Source organism: Mastigoproctus giganteus, chromosome 8 (genome assembly GCF_048544385.1).
Source record: "Mastigoproctus giganteus isolate SK-2022 chromosome 8, ASM4854438v1, whole genome shotgun sequence".
Taxonomy (NCBI): domain Eukaryota; kingdom Metazoa; phylum Arthropoda; class Arachnida; order Uropygi; family Thelyphonidae; genus Mastigoproctus; species Mastigoproctus giganteus.
In genome coordinates this window covers 101,395,775-101,412,590 of record NC_143582.1, presented here as the reverse complement: position 1 = coordinate 101,412,590, position 16,816 = coordinate 101,395,775, and the positions used below count along the sequence as shown (strand labels likewise).

The 16,816-nt window shown below is 38.9% G+C and overlaps 1 protein-coding gene across 4 annotated transcripts in view; it reads right to left on the bottom strand.

Moving 5' to 3' along the window:
- The window catches only part of LOC150081741 (ATP-dependent RNA helicase DDX55), a 596,429-nt gene that overhangs the window by 262,554 nt on the left and 317,059 nt on the right, over positions 1-16,816 (bottom strand). For all 4 annotated transcript variants that reach the window (XR_016547250.1, XR_016547251.1, XM_090378843.1 and 1 more), the window contains one exon: positions 6,739-6,853. Coding sequence is in view for 2 of the 4 variants with exons in the window: in XM_090378843.1 (XP_090234969.1) it covers positions 6,739-6,853 (115 nt within the window). In the remaining 2 variants the exon portion in view is untranslated. The remainder of the gene's footprint in view (positions 1-6,738; positions 6,854-16,816) is intronic.

Sequence of the window (16,816 nt, the reverse complement as noted above, 5' to 3'; positions counted from 1 at the left end):
GGCATTTGATGCAAGAAAGCAAGCTTATGCAGCATCAGCCAAAAAAAAAAAAAAAAAAAAAACCACTTCCACTTCACCCCTCTGTTCGTTCGAAATACCTGTCCAGCTGAGCCTTAAACTTATTTAGGCTATCAACCTCCACCACAAGGGATGGAAGTCTGTTCCACCAACCAACCACCCGCTGGCTAAAGGCAAATTTCCTCACGTCTATCCTACATCTGTCTTTCCTCAATTTGAATTTATGCCCTCTCAGGTGATTTTTCTGAGCTAGAGGAAGAATCCCATCAGCATTGAGCATGCTTAAACCATTTAAGGCTTTATACACCTCTATCAGATCACCTCGCTGGTGCCTAGTCTCCAGACACTGTAATTTGCAAAACTTAAGCCTTTCTTCGTAAGAGCACCCCTTTGTTCCATTCACTAAAATTGGTGCCCTTCTCTGTACTCATTCCAGCAGCTCTACATCCTTCTTGAATAGATATAAACTGGTCTGTAACCAAGTCATAAAGGAGGTTAGGCAGGCAAAGGCAGATTACGAGAAACCTTTGGCAAAGGATGCAAAGAAAAACAGCAAAGACTACTTTACTCACGTAAGTCTAGAAGGAATGGGATGAATCAGATTGGTACACTTGATATCGATGGTTCAACCGTTGATGATCCTGCTCAGTAAGCTAACGAACTAAATGAATATTTTGCATCTACATTGTTAGGGAGGGAATTACACAGTTATTCAGGGAGGGGAATACCAGAGGTGTATTAAACTCCGGCAGTAAGCTAGATAATCTTTTAATAACTGAGAGTAAAGTGGAGGAGAAATTGTTGAAGATAAACACAAGAAAGGCACCTGGGGTGGATGGGATCTATCCAGTTATATTAAAGGAGGCAGCAAAGGAAGTAAGCAAACCCTTCGCCATAATTATGAGAGCTTCCTTAGTCCATTGTTGTTTTCTATATTCATTAATGATATTGATGATGTTATAGCAGGCTTAATTAGCATTAGTAGAGTCATACGATGCAAGAAGCAATCTTATGCAGCAACAGCAAAAAAAAAAAAAAAAAAAAAACCTTCCTTTTCACCCCTCCGTTCGTTCCAAATACCTGTCCAGTTCAGCCTTAAATTTATTTAGGCTATCAACTTCCACAACAACAGATGGAAATCAGTTCCAACAATCAACTACGTGCTGGATAAAGGCAAACTTACGCACATCATCTGTCCTACAACTGTCTTTCCTCAATTTGAATTTATGCCCTCTCAGGTGATTATTCCAAGCAAGAGGAAGAATCCCATCAGCACTGAGCATGCTCAAACCATTCAAGGCTTTATACACCTCAATCAGATAACCTTGTAGGTGCCTAGTCTCCAGACACTGTAATCTGCAGAACTTAAGCCTTTCTTCGTAAGAGCAACCCTTCCTTCGATTCACTAAAGACGCCATGAAGGTCTGCATTCTACTCTGGCAGACCTTCTGCACTGCCCAGAAAACTTCATATCTGCCTGAACAATTACCCCAGGTCCTCTTCATTCTCTACCACTGTCAGTGTAGTACCACAGAATTGATAAGATACTCTGGGGTTACTGTTTCCCATAGGTAGTACTTTACATTTGTCAATATTAAAATTCATTTGCCACCTCTAAGCCTATCTGCTCAACTTTTCTAGATCCTGTTGCAGCAGACTACTGTCATTAGTGTCCTTCTCAACCCTGCCAACCTTCGTATCATCCGCAAACTTGGATATTAAGCCTGATATACCATCATCAATATAATTTATGAATACAGAAAACAACAATGGATCCAACACTGAACCCTGCGGACTCCATTAATAATATTAGTCCACGCAGAGCAGTGTCCATTGATTACCACTCTCTGTCTTCTCTCCCACTCAACCATTCCTTTATCCATAGCAGCAATTTGCCTCAAATGCCACACTGCTTCAATTCGTACATCAGTCTTCCATGTGCAACAGTATCAAAAGCCTTTCTAAGATCCAAATATATGATATCAAAGTTATACCTGTGACCACATCATCGTATCCAATCAAATTGGTCAGACAAGACTTCCCCTTAAAAAAAAGCATGCTGTGTCCAGGTTATAACTGAAGTCTTGTCTAGATGATCCTGCAGTGCTTCCATTAATTTCCCTGGAACAGAAGTTAAACTACCAGGTCTATAATTACTTGTGTCGCCCTATGATCCTCCTTTGTCAATTGTGGTCACATTTGCACATTTCCAGTCCATGGGTACTTCCACTTAGTCCAAGGAAGCTCTCATAATTATGGCTAATGGTTTGCTTACTTCCTTTACTGGTGCCTCCTAGGCGCCTCCGTAGCCAGGTGGGAAGGAGCAGCAGTGCATAGCACATGCTTCTTGATTAGACCGGGGTTCAAGCCCGTCACCACCAAATACGGAGGATGCGAAAAGGTCAGGGAATGACCATCGCAGAGCAATATGGCCTTAGTTGCTAATGCTCCTAAAAACCAAATAACAAATAACTGGTGCCTCCATAGCCAGGTGGGCAGGAGCAGCAGTACATAGCATACTCTTCTTGATTACACCGGGGTTCAAGCCCGTGACCACCGCATATCCCTGGAGCAATATGGCCTTAGTTGCTAATGCGCCTAAAACCGAAATAACAACAACCACCTTTGCTGCCTCCTTTAATATAACTGGACAGATCCCATTCACCCCAGGTGCCTTTTTTATGTTTATCTTCAACAATTTCTCCTCCACTTTCCTCTCAGTTATTACAAAATCATTTACCTCACTGCCAGAATTTAATTCACCTCTGGCATTCCCCTTCCTGAATAACTCCTCATGTTTGAATATAGATTCAAAATACTCATTTAGTTTGTTAGCCACCTGAGCAGGATCATCAACAGTTGAACCATCAATATCCAGTGGACCAATTTGATTCACCCCTTTCCTTCTAGAGTTTACTTAGTTAAAGAACTCTTTGCTGTTTTTCTTTGCATCCTTTGCCAAAGATCTCTCATAATTTGCCTTTCCCTGCCTAATCTCCTTTGTGACTTGGTTGCAGACCAGCTTATATCTATCATAGGCTTCCATCTCAAACATTAATTCATATGTATCTCATACATTTTTCTTCTCTGCCACGTGTCTCATTAGTTCATATGACATCCATTTAGGCCTAAACCTTGAACAATATTTCTTAGTTGGTATGTAAAGCCTAGTAGCTTCCAAGATTAATTCTTTGAATGCTTCCCATTTTGAATTTGCTGTTTGTAACATCATCAGTTGGTCACACTGTACAGAATTTAAATACTGTCTCAGACCACCGTAGTCGCCTTTACGAAAGCAAAAACCCTTCCCTTTACCCCTGATGGTAGTTACCTCTGAGTAAATCACACCTCAGCACACTGTGATGACTGTCAGTTAGTGGTGGTTACTTTATCTGTAGATTCTCAATGCATGAAGAATCACTACTGATAATTAGATCACGAGTATTACTCCCTCTAGTTGCATCCCAAACATGCTGATGTAGAAAACAATCATCCAATAAATTCAGAAAAGCCTTGGTAGTGAATTAGTGACCAACCAAATTCTAGTCAATATCCGGGAAATTAAATTCCCCATTATAAGACTCTCTGATTTACTTGCCCGCTCTATTTCCCTGTACAGTTTTTTATAATACTCATCAGAGTCATTAGGCCTATAACACACTCATACTCTCAAGTTTGATCTCTCAGTGCTTACGTCACACCAAACTGACCCGACACTGCACTGTCCAGCAATATTGAATGGCTGCAATTCCTTGGATTTTGTGTTTCTTAACTAATAGCATAACCCCTCCTCCTTTCCTATCCTGTCTATCTTTCCTGTACACATTGTACTCCCCAAATTCCAGTTCAGCATTCCTTATACACGTGTGACACCACATCTCTGATATCCCAACAATACCTGCCTTTGATCTATTGACCAACACCTCAAACTCATCAAAATAATTTACCAAACTCCTAGCATTGGTGTATATGCAAGCATACACGCACCTGTTCCTATTCTTAGCTACCCTAACACAACCCATGTGTTTACTTGTACCACAATGACTCCAAGCATTCTCTGAAATATCCCGCATCTTGTTTTCCAGGCTGCTGCTCATTCCAACAGAAGCAGTGCTAGAATCACTTTCACCTCTGCCAGCGGCTACTGTTAATCTATTAGTCCTTGTCCCCCAAGCTAACAGTCCAAGTTTGCAGATGATATGAAGGTCGGCAGTATTGTTAATGACACTAATGACAGTACGCTGTTGGAACTGAGGAGAAATTTTTGAAATTAAACATAAAAAAAGGCACCTGGGGGGGGTGGAATCTATCTAGTTATATTGAAAGAGGCAGCGACGGAAGTTAGCAATTCCTTACGCCATAATTATGAGACCATCCCTAGATTCAGGGGAGATCCTCATGGGCTGGAGATGTGCAAATGTATCCCAAATTCACAAAGGTGGGTTCAAAGGGCAACTGAAATAATTATAGACCTGTTAGTTTAAGTTCTCTTCTGGAGAAATTAATGGAATCACTGGTTAAAGAGGTGATGCAGGATCATCTAGACAACACTGCAGTAATAGTTCAAACACAGCATGAGTTTGTTAAGGGGAAGTCTTGTTTGTCCAATTTGATTGGATATTACAATATAGTCACAAAGGAACTGGAAGGAAAAAAATAATTTTGATATCATATACTTGGATTTCAGGAAAGCTTTTGATACTGTTGCGCATGGAAGACTGCTATACAAATTCGAACGTTATGGCATTAAGGGCAAGTGGCTGCAATGAATTAAGGGATGGTTGAGTTGGAGATGGCAGAGTGTTAATAAATGGACACTGCTGTACGTTAACTAATGTTATTAGCCGAGTCCACTAGGGTTCGGTGCTGGGGCCATTGTTGTTTTGTGTATTTTTCAATGATATTGATGAAGGTATATCAGGCTTAATGTCCAAGTTTGCAGACTATATAAAGGTTAGCCAGGTTGTTAATGACACTACAGTATGATATTGCAACAGGATCTAAGAAAGTTAGACAGATGGGCTGAGAAGTGGCAACTGATGTTTAACATTGACAAATGTAAAGTACTGCGTATGGGTAGCAGTAACTGAAGAGAAACGTACTAACTACTACACTCAGGGAGCGGAGAATGAAAAAGAAAAAGAAAAAGACCTGGGAGTGGGGAATTGTGCAGTCAGATATGAAGTTTTTTAGCGATACAGACGAGCTGCCAGAGCAGGTCATGGAGTTTTGTCAATGATATATAGGAATTTTGATACCAGAGACAAGAATGTGATTATCAATTTCTATAAGGCAGTGGTCAGGCCACACCTTGAGTACTGTGTACAAGTCTGGAGACCTCATCTTAGGAAGGATGTAGAGTTTCTAGAACGAGTACAGAGAAGGGCAACAAGATTGGTGAGAGGAACAGAAGGGTGTGTCCTTAGAAGAAAGGCTTAAGTTCTGCAAATTGCAGCATCTGGAGACTAGGCACATGTGAGGTGATCTGATTAAGGTGTATAAGGCTTTGAATGGTTTGAGCAGGCTCAATGCCAATGGGATACCTCCGCCTGCTCAGATTAAGAACCCGAGGGGGCATAGATTCAAATTGAGGAAAGACAGTTGTAGAATAGATGTGCAGAAGTTTGCCTTTATCCAGCACGTAGTTGATTGTTGGAACCAACTTTCATCTGTTGTTGTGGAAGTTGATAGCTTAAACAAATTTATGGCTGAAGTAAACAAACATTTGGAGAGTATGGTTAGGTGAAATGGGAAAGGGTTTTTTTTTTTTTTTTTTTTTGGCTGATGCTATATAAGCTTGCTTTCTTGCATTATATGCCTGAACTAGTGCTAACTACCCCAACAATCCTATCGACCATATTTACCAGTCTGCAAATGTGGCATCAAATGTAGGAGAGTCATATAGAAAACTTAATTCCAGAATTAAAGAACACAAAAACAAAAATGTTCAATATGGGAGGATACAAAAATCAGACACAACCCTGCATGTGTCCCGATGGAGGGACATACGGCAGTTCAATAGTACTAGTGTCCTTTTCAACCAGCTGTACAACAAAAGAAAATTTAAGGAAGCATTCTTTATAAAAATGTTTGTGGCCACTTCTCTAAACAGAAAACAAGGGGTTGAATTTAACAAACAATACTTTAACACATTTAAAAAGACAATAGAGGAAGACCTGAAGAACCAAGAAAGAAAACAGCAAATACCAGAAGAACAGCCTCATTTTAACCCACCACCTCCGGAAATAGGCAGCACAACAACTCAAAAAAGGATCTGAACAGAAGGTTTGGGTCCATTCACCAAATCACCAAAATCACTGGATCCAGGATATCCTACTATTGGACAATTCATTAGTAACCTCGTGTATAAATAAACTGTTGGCAGCTCCTCTTGCCAGAATGTGCAGTCGGAATTAGACATTCGGCAAGTAGGAGACTGGCACCAGGTAAGAAATTGTGTAACTTTAGTTTCAAGTGATTTTATTTATCCTTGTAATTATACTACTTAAATACAATAGATAAAAATTGCAGAATAGAATAGGTCGAAACTAATAATATATAATGTAATAAATAATATGTAATGTACTATGCATAAATTGTATACAGTATTTATCTACTAGAAGTTTTGCAATATTAATATTAATTTTAATATATTAAACTATCTTAATATTCAGTATAACAATGATGACTACAGAAATCTAGATTCCATAAAAAACTTACTTTTTGATTCAAAAATAGGAAATTAATATAAGCTTCCTCATTGGGAAGCAAGAGCATTAGAGCATTTCCTGTATTGCCTATACGGGCAGTACGACCACAACGATGAACAAAATCACTAAATATAAAAGATAAAAATTAACATTTTGGAATTATTTCTATCAAATTATTAATTATTGAGAACATTAAAACTTCACTGATGAAACTATACAAGTTAATATATCAAAAACAATATGAAGTCACAAAATTATTATATAAATGTACGGACACTTCAGCATGAATAGCTTAGAACATCATTGCCATCAGTATTAATATTATTATCACTGATATAGTGACAAAGAAGGCTTCGGTTTCTGCTTCACCAACCAACAAAAATAAATAAATAAATAAAAATAATAAAATTAAATAAAAAAGAATAACAATAGAAGAATAAAATAATAAAAAAGTCAAATAACAATAAAAATATGAAGCAAGGCATAAAAAGTAGATAATAAAATAGATTAATTATGTGCTTCCCTCCTCATATAGGTGGGTACATTCAGTTGACAGTTAAATTTCTTCAAACTCTCAAACCTAGCTGTGGATGTATAAACTTTCTGGATAAAAGAAAACTTCCTACAAATATATTCTAAGCCATTCCCCTGTAATATAAAGTTGTGGACCTGAAAGCTCTACAACTTTAAGTTCCTATCCCTGGAATTTTTATAACAGCAAAAATTTAACCTTCATTCACTTTATTAACCCACTTTACAGACCTCAATTATGTCCCTTCTAAGGTGTCAAACCCCGTAAGCCCACAAACTTTTCATTGCACGGTTAACCTTTTGCCAATCTTATTATGCAGATTGTTTTTTTTTTTTTTTTTTTTTTATGAAAACCACAGACACTAACAATAGAAGAATAAAATAATAAAAAAGTCAAATAACAATAATTTGATACCTTTAGTAGGTATCAAAACCTAGAGTACTTAGTACCGTGCATGGGTTGAAGGAGAAGTATGGGGGAAGGGGGATGCCGGAAACTTTGCTCTAGAGACTAAACATGGGTTTCACCACTTCAAGCCTCCAATAAGCAAAGTGGTATTCTTTAGATCCTTTCAAAAAGCTCATTGTCTTTTTTTTTTTTTTTTTTTTTTTAGATGAGGTTTCCATAAGTGTATGCAGCAGTCCTAGTGCATACACTTATGGAAACGTTATGTTATTTCGTTTTTAGGAGCATTAGCAACTAAGGCCATATTGCTCCGGGGATATGCAATGGTCATTCCCTGACCTTTCCGCATCTCCCGTATTTCGTGGTCATGGGCTCGAACCCCAGTCTAATCAAGAAGCGTGTGCTACCCACTGCTGCTCCTGCCCACGTGGCTACGGAGGCACCCCTTATGGAAACCTCATCTAAAAATTTATGGAAACTGTTTTAATATGGTGATGAACTCCTTATCTCAACAGGCTACTGCTTGATAAATCATCGACAGGAAACCACAGGCTTTCTAGACTGCCTGTTTATGCTGATCAGAGTACTTCATATCTGCCCGTATCATAACTCCCAGATCCCTTTCTGTGCCTGGTGTATTTAATTCAATTCCATCAAGTGTGAATTATTTTTGCATTTTTCAGCATTAAAACATAGCTGCCACTTTTCTGGTAATCCTTGAAGCATGTTCAAGGCAACACAAAGGAGCACTGCTTGGCACTGATCACTAATACTCCCCAAGTATTTAAATGATTTACAAATTTCAAAATCAGCATCTCTGTTCCTTTGTTGATGTCATTTTTAAAAACTGCAAATAACAGTGACCCAAGAAGTGATCTTTGAGGAACCCCAATTCTGATGCTACACCAATCTGAAGAATATCCATTAATCCCAACTCTGCCTTCTGCACTGCAACTACCTCGCAATTTATCACTATGTATAGGAAATAATGATAACGTATATATCCAGTAAAATATATAACTTTAATTATAAATATTTTGGAGGTTTCAAAGCTGAACGTGCCTCTTTATCAACAAATAAAATGGAAACTTTAGAGATAAATTATTTTAACGGACACAGAGTTGTGCATGCAGTGAGGTGTGCAAGGGCACGAGGTAGGCCATTCAACCATTAAATTGGTGTACATTGTTGCTGAATGGATGTGCATAATTTTGCCTCCAGTGCTTATCTACACTTAAAACAATTGCCTCCAAGATGGGGTGTAGTCTCATGCCTTTTCAGAGGTTCATGGCTCCCGAATTACACAATATATTGTGTAATTCAAGAGCCATGAACCGCTGCAAAGGCATGAGACTAAACCCCATCTTGTTGTGTAATTCGGGAGCCATGAACCTCTGAAAAGGCATGAGACTACACCCCATCTTGGAGGCAACTGTTTTAAGTCAGCTGGAGGCAAAATTATGCACGTCCATGCAGCAACAATGAACATCAGTTTAATGACTGAATGGCCTACCTCCTGCCCTTGCACACACCTCACTGCATGATAAAATAATTTTTTTATCTCTGAAGTTTCCATTCTATTTGTTGATAGAGGCACATTCAGCACAATGGAGCATTTATCTCATTGCTATTCACAACCTAGTGTTGTTTGATATTACAAGAATGCAAAATGGGATGACCTGCACAATTTCTTTTCTTCTTTTCCTTGGTCGGACTACCATTTCAAAACTTCTGATGTCAACGTTTGCTCAGATAGTGTCAGTGAAATTATTTTTGCAGGAATGGAATTCTTTATCCCACACTCCACTTTAAAATCTCGTCCTTTATCTAAACCTTGGTTTTCCAATAAATGTGCTAAGGCTGTTCAAGAGAAGAACGTTGCATATCGTAATTGGCTGGTTTCTAATTCTTCAGTTTCATTTTCTGCCTACACCAAAGCTCACAACAATTGTAAAGCAGTTTTGCCGATGATAGCACATTGCATTACACTTTCCATTTTGAGAAACCTTCTCCTGCTCAATCAGCTTCAACTTCTCGAATATCTGCTACCAATTTCTTAAATGCTGATCTCCAGGTAATTCTCCAGTGGGGCAAAGAAAACTTAGTTGATTTCAATCCTTTTAAAACTCAGTCTTGTCTTATATCTCGAAAAAAGGATTCTTCTGCTCCTATGCTTGTCTTTGGTGACACTGATTTCTAGGCAAAATTATATCTCTTTTGGGGATTACCTTGACTTCTAATCTCTCTTGGCACAAGCACATTACAAATATTGCTTCCTCTGCATCTAGAAAACTTGGTATTCTCTTTCGCTCTCGGCGTTACTTTTCTTCCAAACAGCTGTTTATTCTGTACAAATTGCAAATCCGCCCTACTGTGGAATATTGTTTCCACATCTGGGATGGTGCCCCCAAAACGTCTCTCAGGCTTCTTGATTCCGTTCAGAAGAGGGCAGTTAGGTTAATTAATGATTCGTCTCTAACAGAGTCTCTCCACTTGCTGTCTCATAGACATACTTTTTCTGTTGCATGCCTGTTCTTCAGATATTTCCATGGGCACTGTTCTTCTGAATTGGCTTTATAATTCCCGCTCTCTCTTTCAAAACAGTCCAAACGCATGCCCCCACCAGCCAACATCCATTTACTGTCCAACTTCAAACTCACAGAACCAACTTTTCGCCTTCCTCGTTTATTCATTCAACTGCCGTTTCGTCTTCTCAACCTCCAACCCAAGCATGGTACTAAGTACTATAGGTTCTAATACCTCTCGTGTTTGGGGTTTACATAAAAAAAAAAAAAAAAAAAGTCACCTTTACGAATGAAAAAACTCTTCCCTTTAGTCCTGATGTTAGTTACTGTATTTGATGGCACATAAGACTCACTTTTTTCCGAAAAAATGCCTTAAAAAATCATCATGTCCTATATAGGGAAGTGAGCCCTCCCTCATCGGCGTCGGGGTGAGCAGGCAGGTTGTATTTCGCCGTTCGATCAGAATATTTTTGTTTCTGAAGGATAACAGAACACCCTAGGATAATTTTGGACTTGCAGAGTTGTTTGGAATCAGTTCCAAGAAGTTTTGAAAACCAGGGAACACAGGAAAAGCCTTAGAAGGCGATGGAAGCTTCAAGATTCTTCTGCCGGTTTCTCAATAGTTGGCTGATTCTTTAAAAGGTGGCACAACTGTCGGGTCAGTTAGTTCTGTGTGGACTTTCGTGATGTTGAGTGTGTCTCCATGTACAGTAGTGTACTTTAATTGTATGAGGTGACTATAATCACGACAAAGAATTGTAATCATTGTGGGTGACTGAAATAAAATAAAGTACAGTGTAAATTGTATACTAGTTGTTTTTAATCAGAATCCCGTTTCCTAACAATACTGTTTAATGCTGGCATTTGACATTATTTTAAAGTATATTAACTTCAGAAAATGGCTGCAGGAGAAAAGAGATTGAGCTACACTATTGAATATAAACTAAACATAATAGATCATGCTAAAAAACATGGTAACAAAGCTGCTGAAAGTTTTTTTGGGCAACCGCCTACGGAAAAAATGATAAGTGTCTGGCGGAAGCAAGAATAAAGAACTTCAAGCTGCTAAAAAAAAGTAAACATAACCTTCGTCGTCCCGCTCCATATTGGCCAGCACATGAAGAAGATGTAAAAAAGAGGGTAGAAGATGAAAGGAATTTAGGAAGAAGTGTTTCTACCAAAATGATTATGAATAAAGCCAGGACATTAGCAGAAGGACAAAAGTTTCCAAATTTTTCTGGAATAGAAGGTTGGTGCTACTGATTCGTTCAAAGGCATGGTTTATCAGTGCATACAAAAACATCAATTGCATAAAAATTACCAGCAGATTATGAAGACAAAACAGCGGAATCTCATAAATTTATAATAAAAGGCATGAAAACGAACTCCTTTCGAACATGGCCAAATAGGAAATGTAGATGAGGTCTCACTAACCTTTGATGTGTGAATATCAAAGGATCTAAAAGGGTGTGAATAAAAACCACCGGGCATGGAAAAAACACATTACACATTAGTTTTGGCTTGCTGAGCTGATAGCACAAAACTAACACCATTTTTAATATTTCAAAGAAAAACTCCACCTAATGAAAAAATTCCAGAATGTATATTTGTTGATGTTCATTCAAAAGGATGGATGAATCTGGAATGAATTTATGGCTCCATAAAATATGGGCAAGGCATCCTGATAGTCTCTTAAGGAAACCATCTCTTCTCATTTGGGACCAGTCACTAAAGAAGTCACTAAGAGGAAATTGAATACACAGATAGTTGTCATTTCTGGTGGACCGACAAGCCTTTGGATGTGTCCATAAACAAGCTATTTAAGCAAAATATGAGAGAACAGAGGAACAAATGGATGGGAGAACTTGATCATGACCTCCCAATTCTTGATTAGACCGGGGTTCGAGTCCGTGAGCCACCAAATACGGAGGATGCGGAAAGGTCAGGGAATGACCACTGCATATCCCTGGAGCAATATGGCCTTAGTTGTTAATGCTCCTAAAAACCAAATAACAAACAACCATGACCTCACACCCACAGGAAGAATGAAAAGGCCCACCATTGCATGTATGAATGTGAATGGGTTAAGGAATCTTGGAGAAATATAAGTGGTAAAATAATAACATACGTATTATGTTACGTATGTAACATAATACGTATGTTATTATTAGCGAGGAAGATATTAGCGAGGAAGAATTTTTGGGATTTGAAGGTGATTTTTTTTGGTTTACAAAATGACTGAAATTTCCTTTTTGCAGAACACTATTAATTAAATAATGTATATTATACAGTGGGTCTCTGTAGCCGAGTGGTCAGGAGTGGGAGTGCAGTAACACACGCTCTTTGAATAGACTGGGGTTCAAGCCCCTGACTGCTGAATACCGTCGATCTGCCAACTCGCACTGGACCAGCGTGGCAGATTATGGTCCATTTCCCTCAGCATGAATTGTTGAGGAGGCTTCCATCCTGCAGTGGGTTGATAATGGCTGCACTTTACCTTTTATATTATACAGTATTAACATTTTTCTTTCTGTTCTGATTACATGTTTATCATGAGCTTTGTTCTACTACACCCCTTAGAATAAATATTAAATGACTAAATACACTAAAACTTTTTTTTCCCTTTCTAAAACGGGGGTGTGTCCTATATGCCAATAAAAACATAGTACACCTTTGAAAAATCCCACATCAGCACAATGTGATCGCTGCCACCTAGTGCTTCTTTTATCTGCAGATTCTTAATGCATGAAGAATCATGGCTGATAATCAGATCAAGGGTATTACTCCCTCTCGTTGCCTCACAAACATGCTACTGTGAGAGTGACCAATACACAAGTTCCAGTCAATGTCTGGGAAGTTCAAATTCCCATTATAACACAATTTGAATTATTGGCCCACTATTTCTCTGTACAGTTATTCATTTTACTCATCACAGTCATTAGGCCTATAACACACCTACTCTCAATTTTGCTTTCTAAGTGCTTATGTCACACCAAACTGACTCAACATTGCACTGTTCACCCATGTCAACTGGATGCACTTCCCTAGATTTTATGTGTTTCTTAACTAACAGCATAATCCCTCTGCCCTTCCTATCGTGTCTAATCTTTCTGTACACATTGTACACCCAAATTCCAATTCTGCATTCCTTATCTCTGTGTGACACCACATCTCTGATATTCCAATAATATCTGCCTTTTATGTTTTGACCAGTATCTCAAATTCATCAAATTTATTTACTGAACTCCTAGCATTGGCATACATGCAAGTAGAAATGAAACTGTTCTTATTTTTACTAACTCTAACACAGCTCATGTATTTACTTGTTCTGTGATGACTCCCAGAACCTTGTTTTCCAGGCTGCCGCTCACTCCAATAGAAGCACTGCAAGAATCATTTTCGCCTCTGCTTGTGGCCATTGTTAATGTATTAGTCTGTATATCCCCCCAAGCTAGCAGTTTTCCAACCTAATAACATCAGCAAATATTTTTGCACCCTTTCTATTTAAGTGTATCCTATCCCTGTAGAAACAATCTCTCCTGTGGACAAGCACAGATCACGCTCAGAAAATTCTACCCCATGAGACTTGCACAATCTCTCCAGGGCAAGAGAGTCTTGACTGACAAGGCTCTCATCACATACTGCCTCCTATCGTGTCTGGACAGAATTGCATACACTTTCAAATTCAAGCCTAATTTTGCAGTTTTTTCAATATTGACCTGTAGTTATTAAGTAATTCTGCTCTTCACCTACTCTTAATGTGATTACCGCCAACATTGTATGACAATATCACCTTAAACTTGTGCCCTTAAAAGATATCTGCTCTACAACGTCATAAACTTTTGCCCTTGGCAGACATACCCTGTTCCTGTTTCACCTGTTCCTGTTCTTTTGCATAATATATTCCCCATTTTCCTGACAACAGAGTCACTGACAACAACTAGTTTTTGTGGGACAAGCACATTCTGCCTTGGGAATTGCCACTGTGTTGTCTAATGATCAAGCGCAAGTTCGGGCATTGATGTGGCAGCTGAGAGCTTGATGGGCCCCACAATTTAAATCCTTTGAGGGCACCTACCCTGTCCTTCAAGCTCTTAATAAAGACCCATGACAATATTGAGTTGGTGCCTAACTTCCTCACACTCTTTACATTGAGCATACACAAAAACATCCCTTGGCATATGATGCCACGTTACTGAAAGCTCAACAGACATCAAACAAGCAATACATTTCAAAAGGCTGTGAATCAGAGGACAACCACCCCCTCAGTTCTCCCCCGAGCCACAGCACTCCCACTATCTTGATGCTTTTTCTTTGCTGCTCTGGTCTGAGGCAAGGTTTTGATTCAATTTCAATACAATTAAAAATATTACACTAAACCTATATCCCAATGCATTTTGTGGGGATATTGAAGATATGGTGTCACTAGTAAGGTATAAAGAGAGATTGAATATGGGGAGTATAGTGTTTGGGTCAGGCACCACCAATGGTTTCCCACATTTACATCATATATTTTCTTCACAAGAACTCTTGTGAAGAAATACAGTACCACTGTAAAAGTCAGAAGTATTTTGTGTGTAGTATTGTGTTGGGTTCTGGCTTTTGGCCATAGTGCCCCTGGTTGGACCCTACATTACCCTCACACACTGCTAGGAGATAACGAGGCTGCCATTATTCTCTGGCTGATCTCTACCTGAGTATTCTGGACACACACCAAATTATAAAAAAAAAAAAAAAAGAAAAGAAAAAAAAAAAAGGTTAGACTGTGGGAGAACTGTATAGGGTTTACATAAGAATAAATGCAGGGGTGAAAGTAAGAGTGAGCTGTTAGAGATGAAAGCATCCCCCCCCCCCCTGGTTATCAGTAGAATATTAATTCAACCAAGCAAAATGGGCAGGGGGAACCCAAAGTAGGATGTGGCCAGTCTGAGGACTAGGTTAGCAATATCCTACCCAGGTACTACCTCTATTAGCAGTCATTAATTCCTACCAAGCCGTGTGGCTGTGTTAGCAAGGTTACCCTATCCAGAATATATACAGGATTGCAGCTCCTAAACTGGCAGGTGTCACAGTTTGTAATCCTACCCTGAGAGATCCAGGGTTAGTTTGTTCATTGATAATCTACCACATTATAGGTTAGGTTAGCATGGGCCTACCCTCATGGATAGTTGGCTAATCATATGAGTGATTTTGGTCAGGCCAGTTAAGAGTCAGGTTTAGGTTGAGAGTGGTGTACTCACTCAGGGTTGTCCATTGTTAGACAAGTCCAAGAAGTGAAGTCAGATGCAGGAAGCATCATTTTCAGTGAGACAAGATACGAAGAATAGTCTGTTCTAGTTTAGGACAGAAATATGTGAGTAAATCCATCTAGTCTGAATTGGAAATGCAGCAAGGCACTTTTTCTAAAGCTTTCAATGGTGAGATCTACAGTTAAGCACATGGAAGAGGGCTGTGTTAGGGAAAATAAGAGTAGACACAGATGTACGTATACTTGCATGTACACCAATGCTAGAAATATAGCTAATATATGTTATGGGTTTGAAGTGCTGGTCAAGATATCAAAGGTGGATATTCTTGGGATATCAGAGACATGGTGTCAAACAGATAAAAGCATTGTAGAATTGGAATTTGCAGAGTACAATGTGTACAGAAAGTATAGACAGGACAGGAAGGGTTATGCTGTTAGTTAAGGAACACATAAAATCTAAGGAATTGCATCCAGTTGACATTGGTGGGCAGTGCAATGTTCAGTCAGTGTGGTGTGACATAAACACTGGGAAAGGAAAAATGACAGTAGGAGTGTGTTATAGGCCTAATGACTCTGATGAGTACAACGAACAATTGTGCAGAGAAATAGTGGGCCAGGAAATCAGAATTTCTTGTAATTGGGATTTCAATTTTCCAGATGTTGAGTGGAACTTGTGGATCAGTCACTCGCACACTGCCAAGACTTTTGTGGATTCACTGGATGACTCTTTTTTATATTAACACGTTCGAGAGGCAACCAGTTGGAGTAATACATTTGATCTGTTTATCAGGTGAATGCATTAAGAATCTGCAGATAAAGAAACCACTGGGTGACAGTGATCACAGTGTACAGTTGAGGGATTTAGTTTTAAAGATGTAACTACCATCAAGAATACAGGGAAGTGTGTGTTTTTGCTTTAATAATGGTGGCTACAGTGGTTTCAGACAGTTTTTAAATTCTATACAGTGGGATCAACTGATGATGTTATCAATGGTGAATTCTAAATGGGATGCCTTCAGGGACTTAATCTTGGAGGCTTTTCATACCAACTAAGAAATACTCCTCAAGGTTCAAGCCTAAAAGGATGTCAGATGAATTAATGATGCGAGTGGCAGAGAAGAAAAAAGCATAGGATGCATATAAATTATCAGGTGACACAGAAGCCTTCGGCAGATATAAGCTAGTCTGTAATCAAGTCACAAAGGAGGCTAGGTGAAGGCAGATTACAAGAAATCTTTGGCAAAGGATGCAAAGAAAAACAGCAAAGAGTTTTTTAATTACGTAAACTCTAGAAGGAAAGGGATTAAACAGATTGGTCCACTTAACATAGATGGTTCGACTTTGATGATCTTGCTCAGGTAGCTGATAAACTGAATGA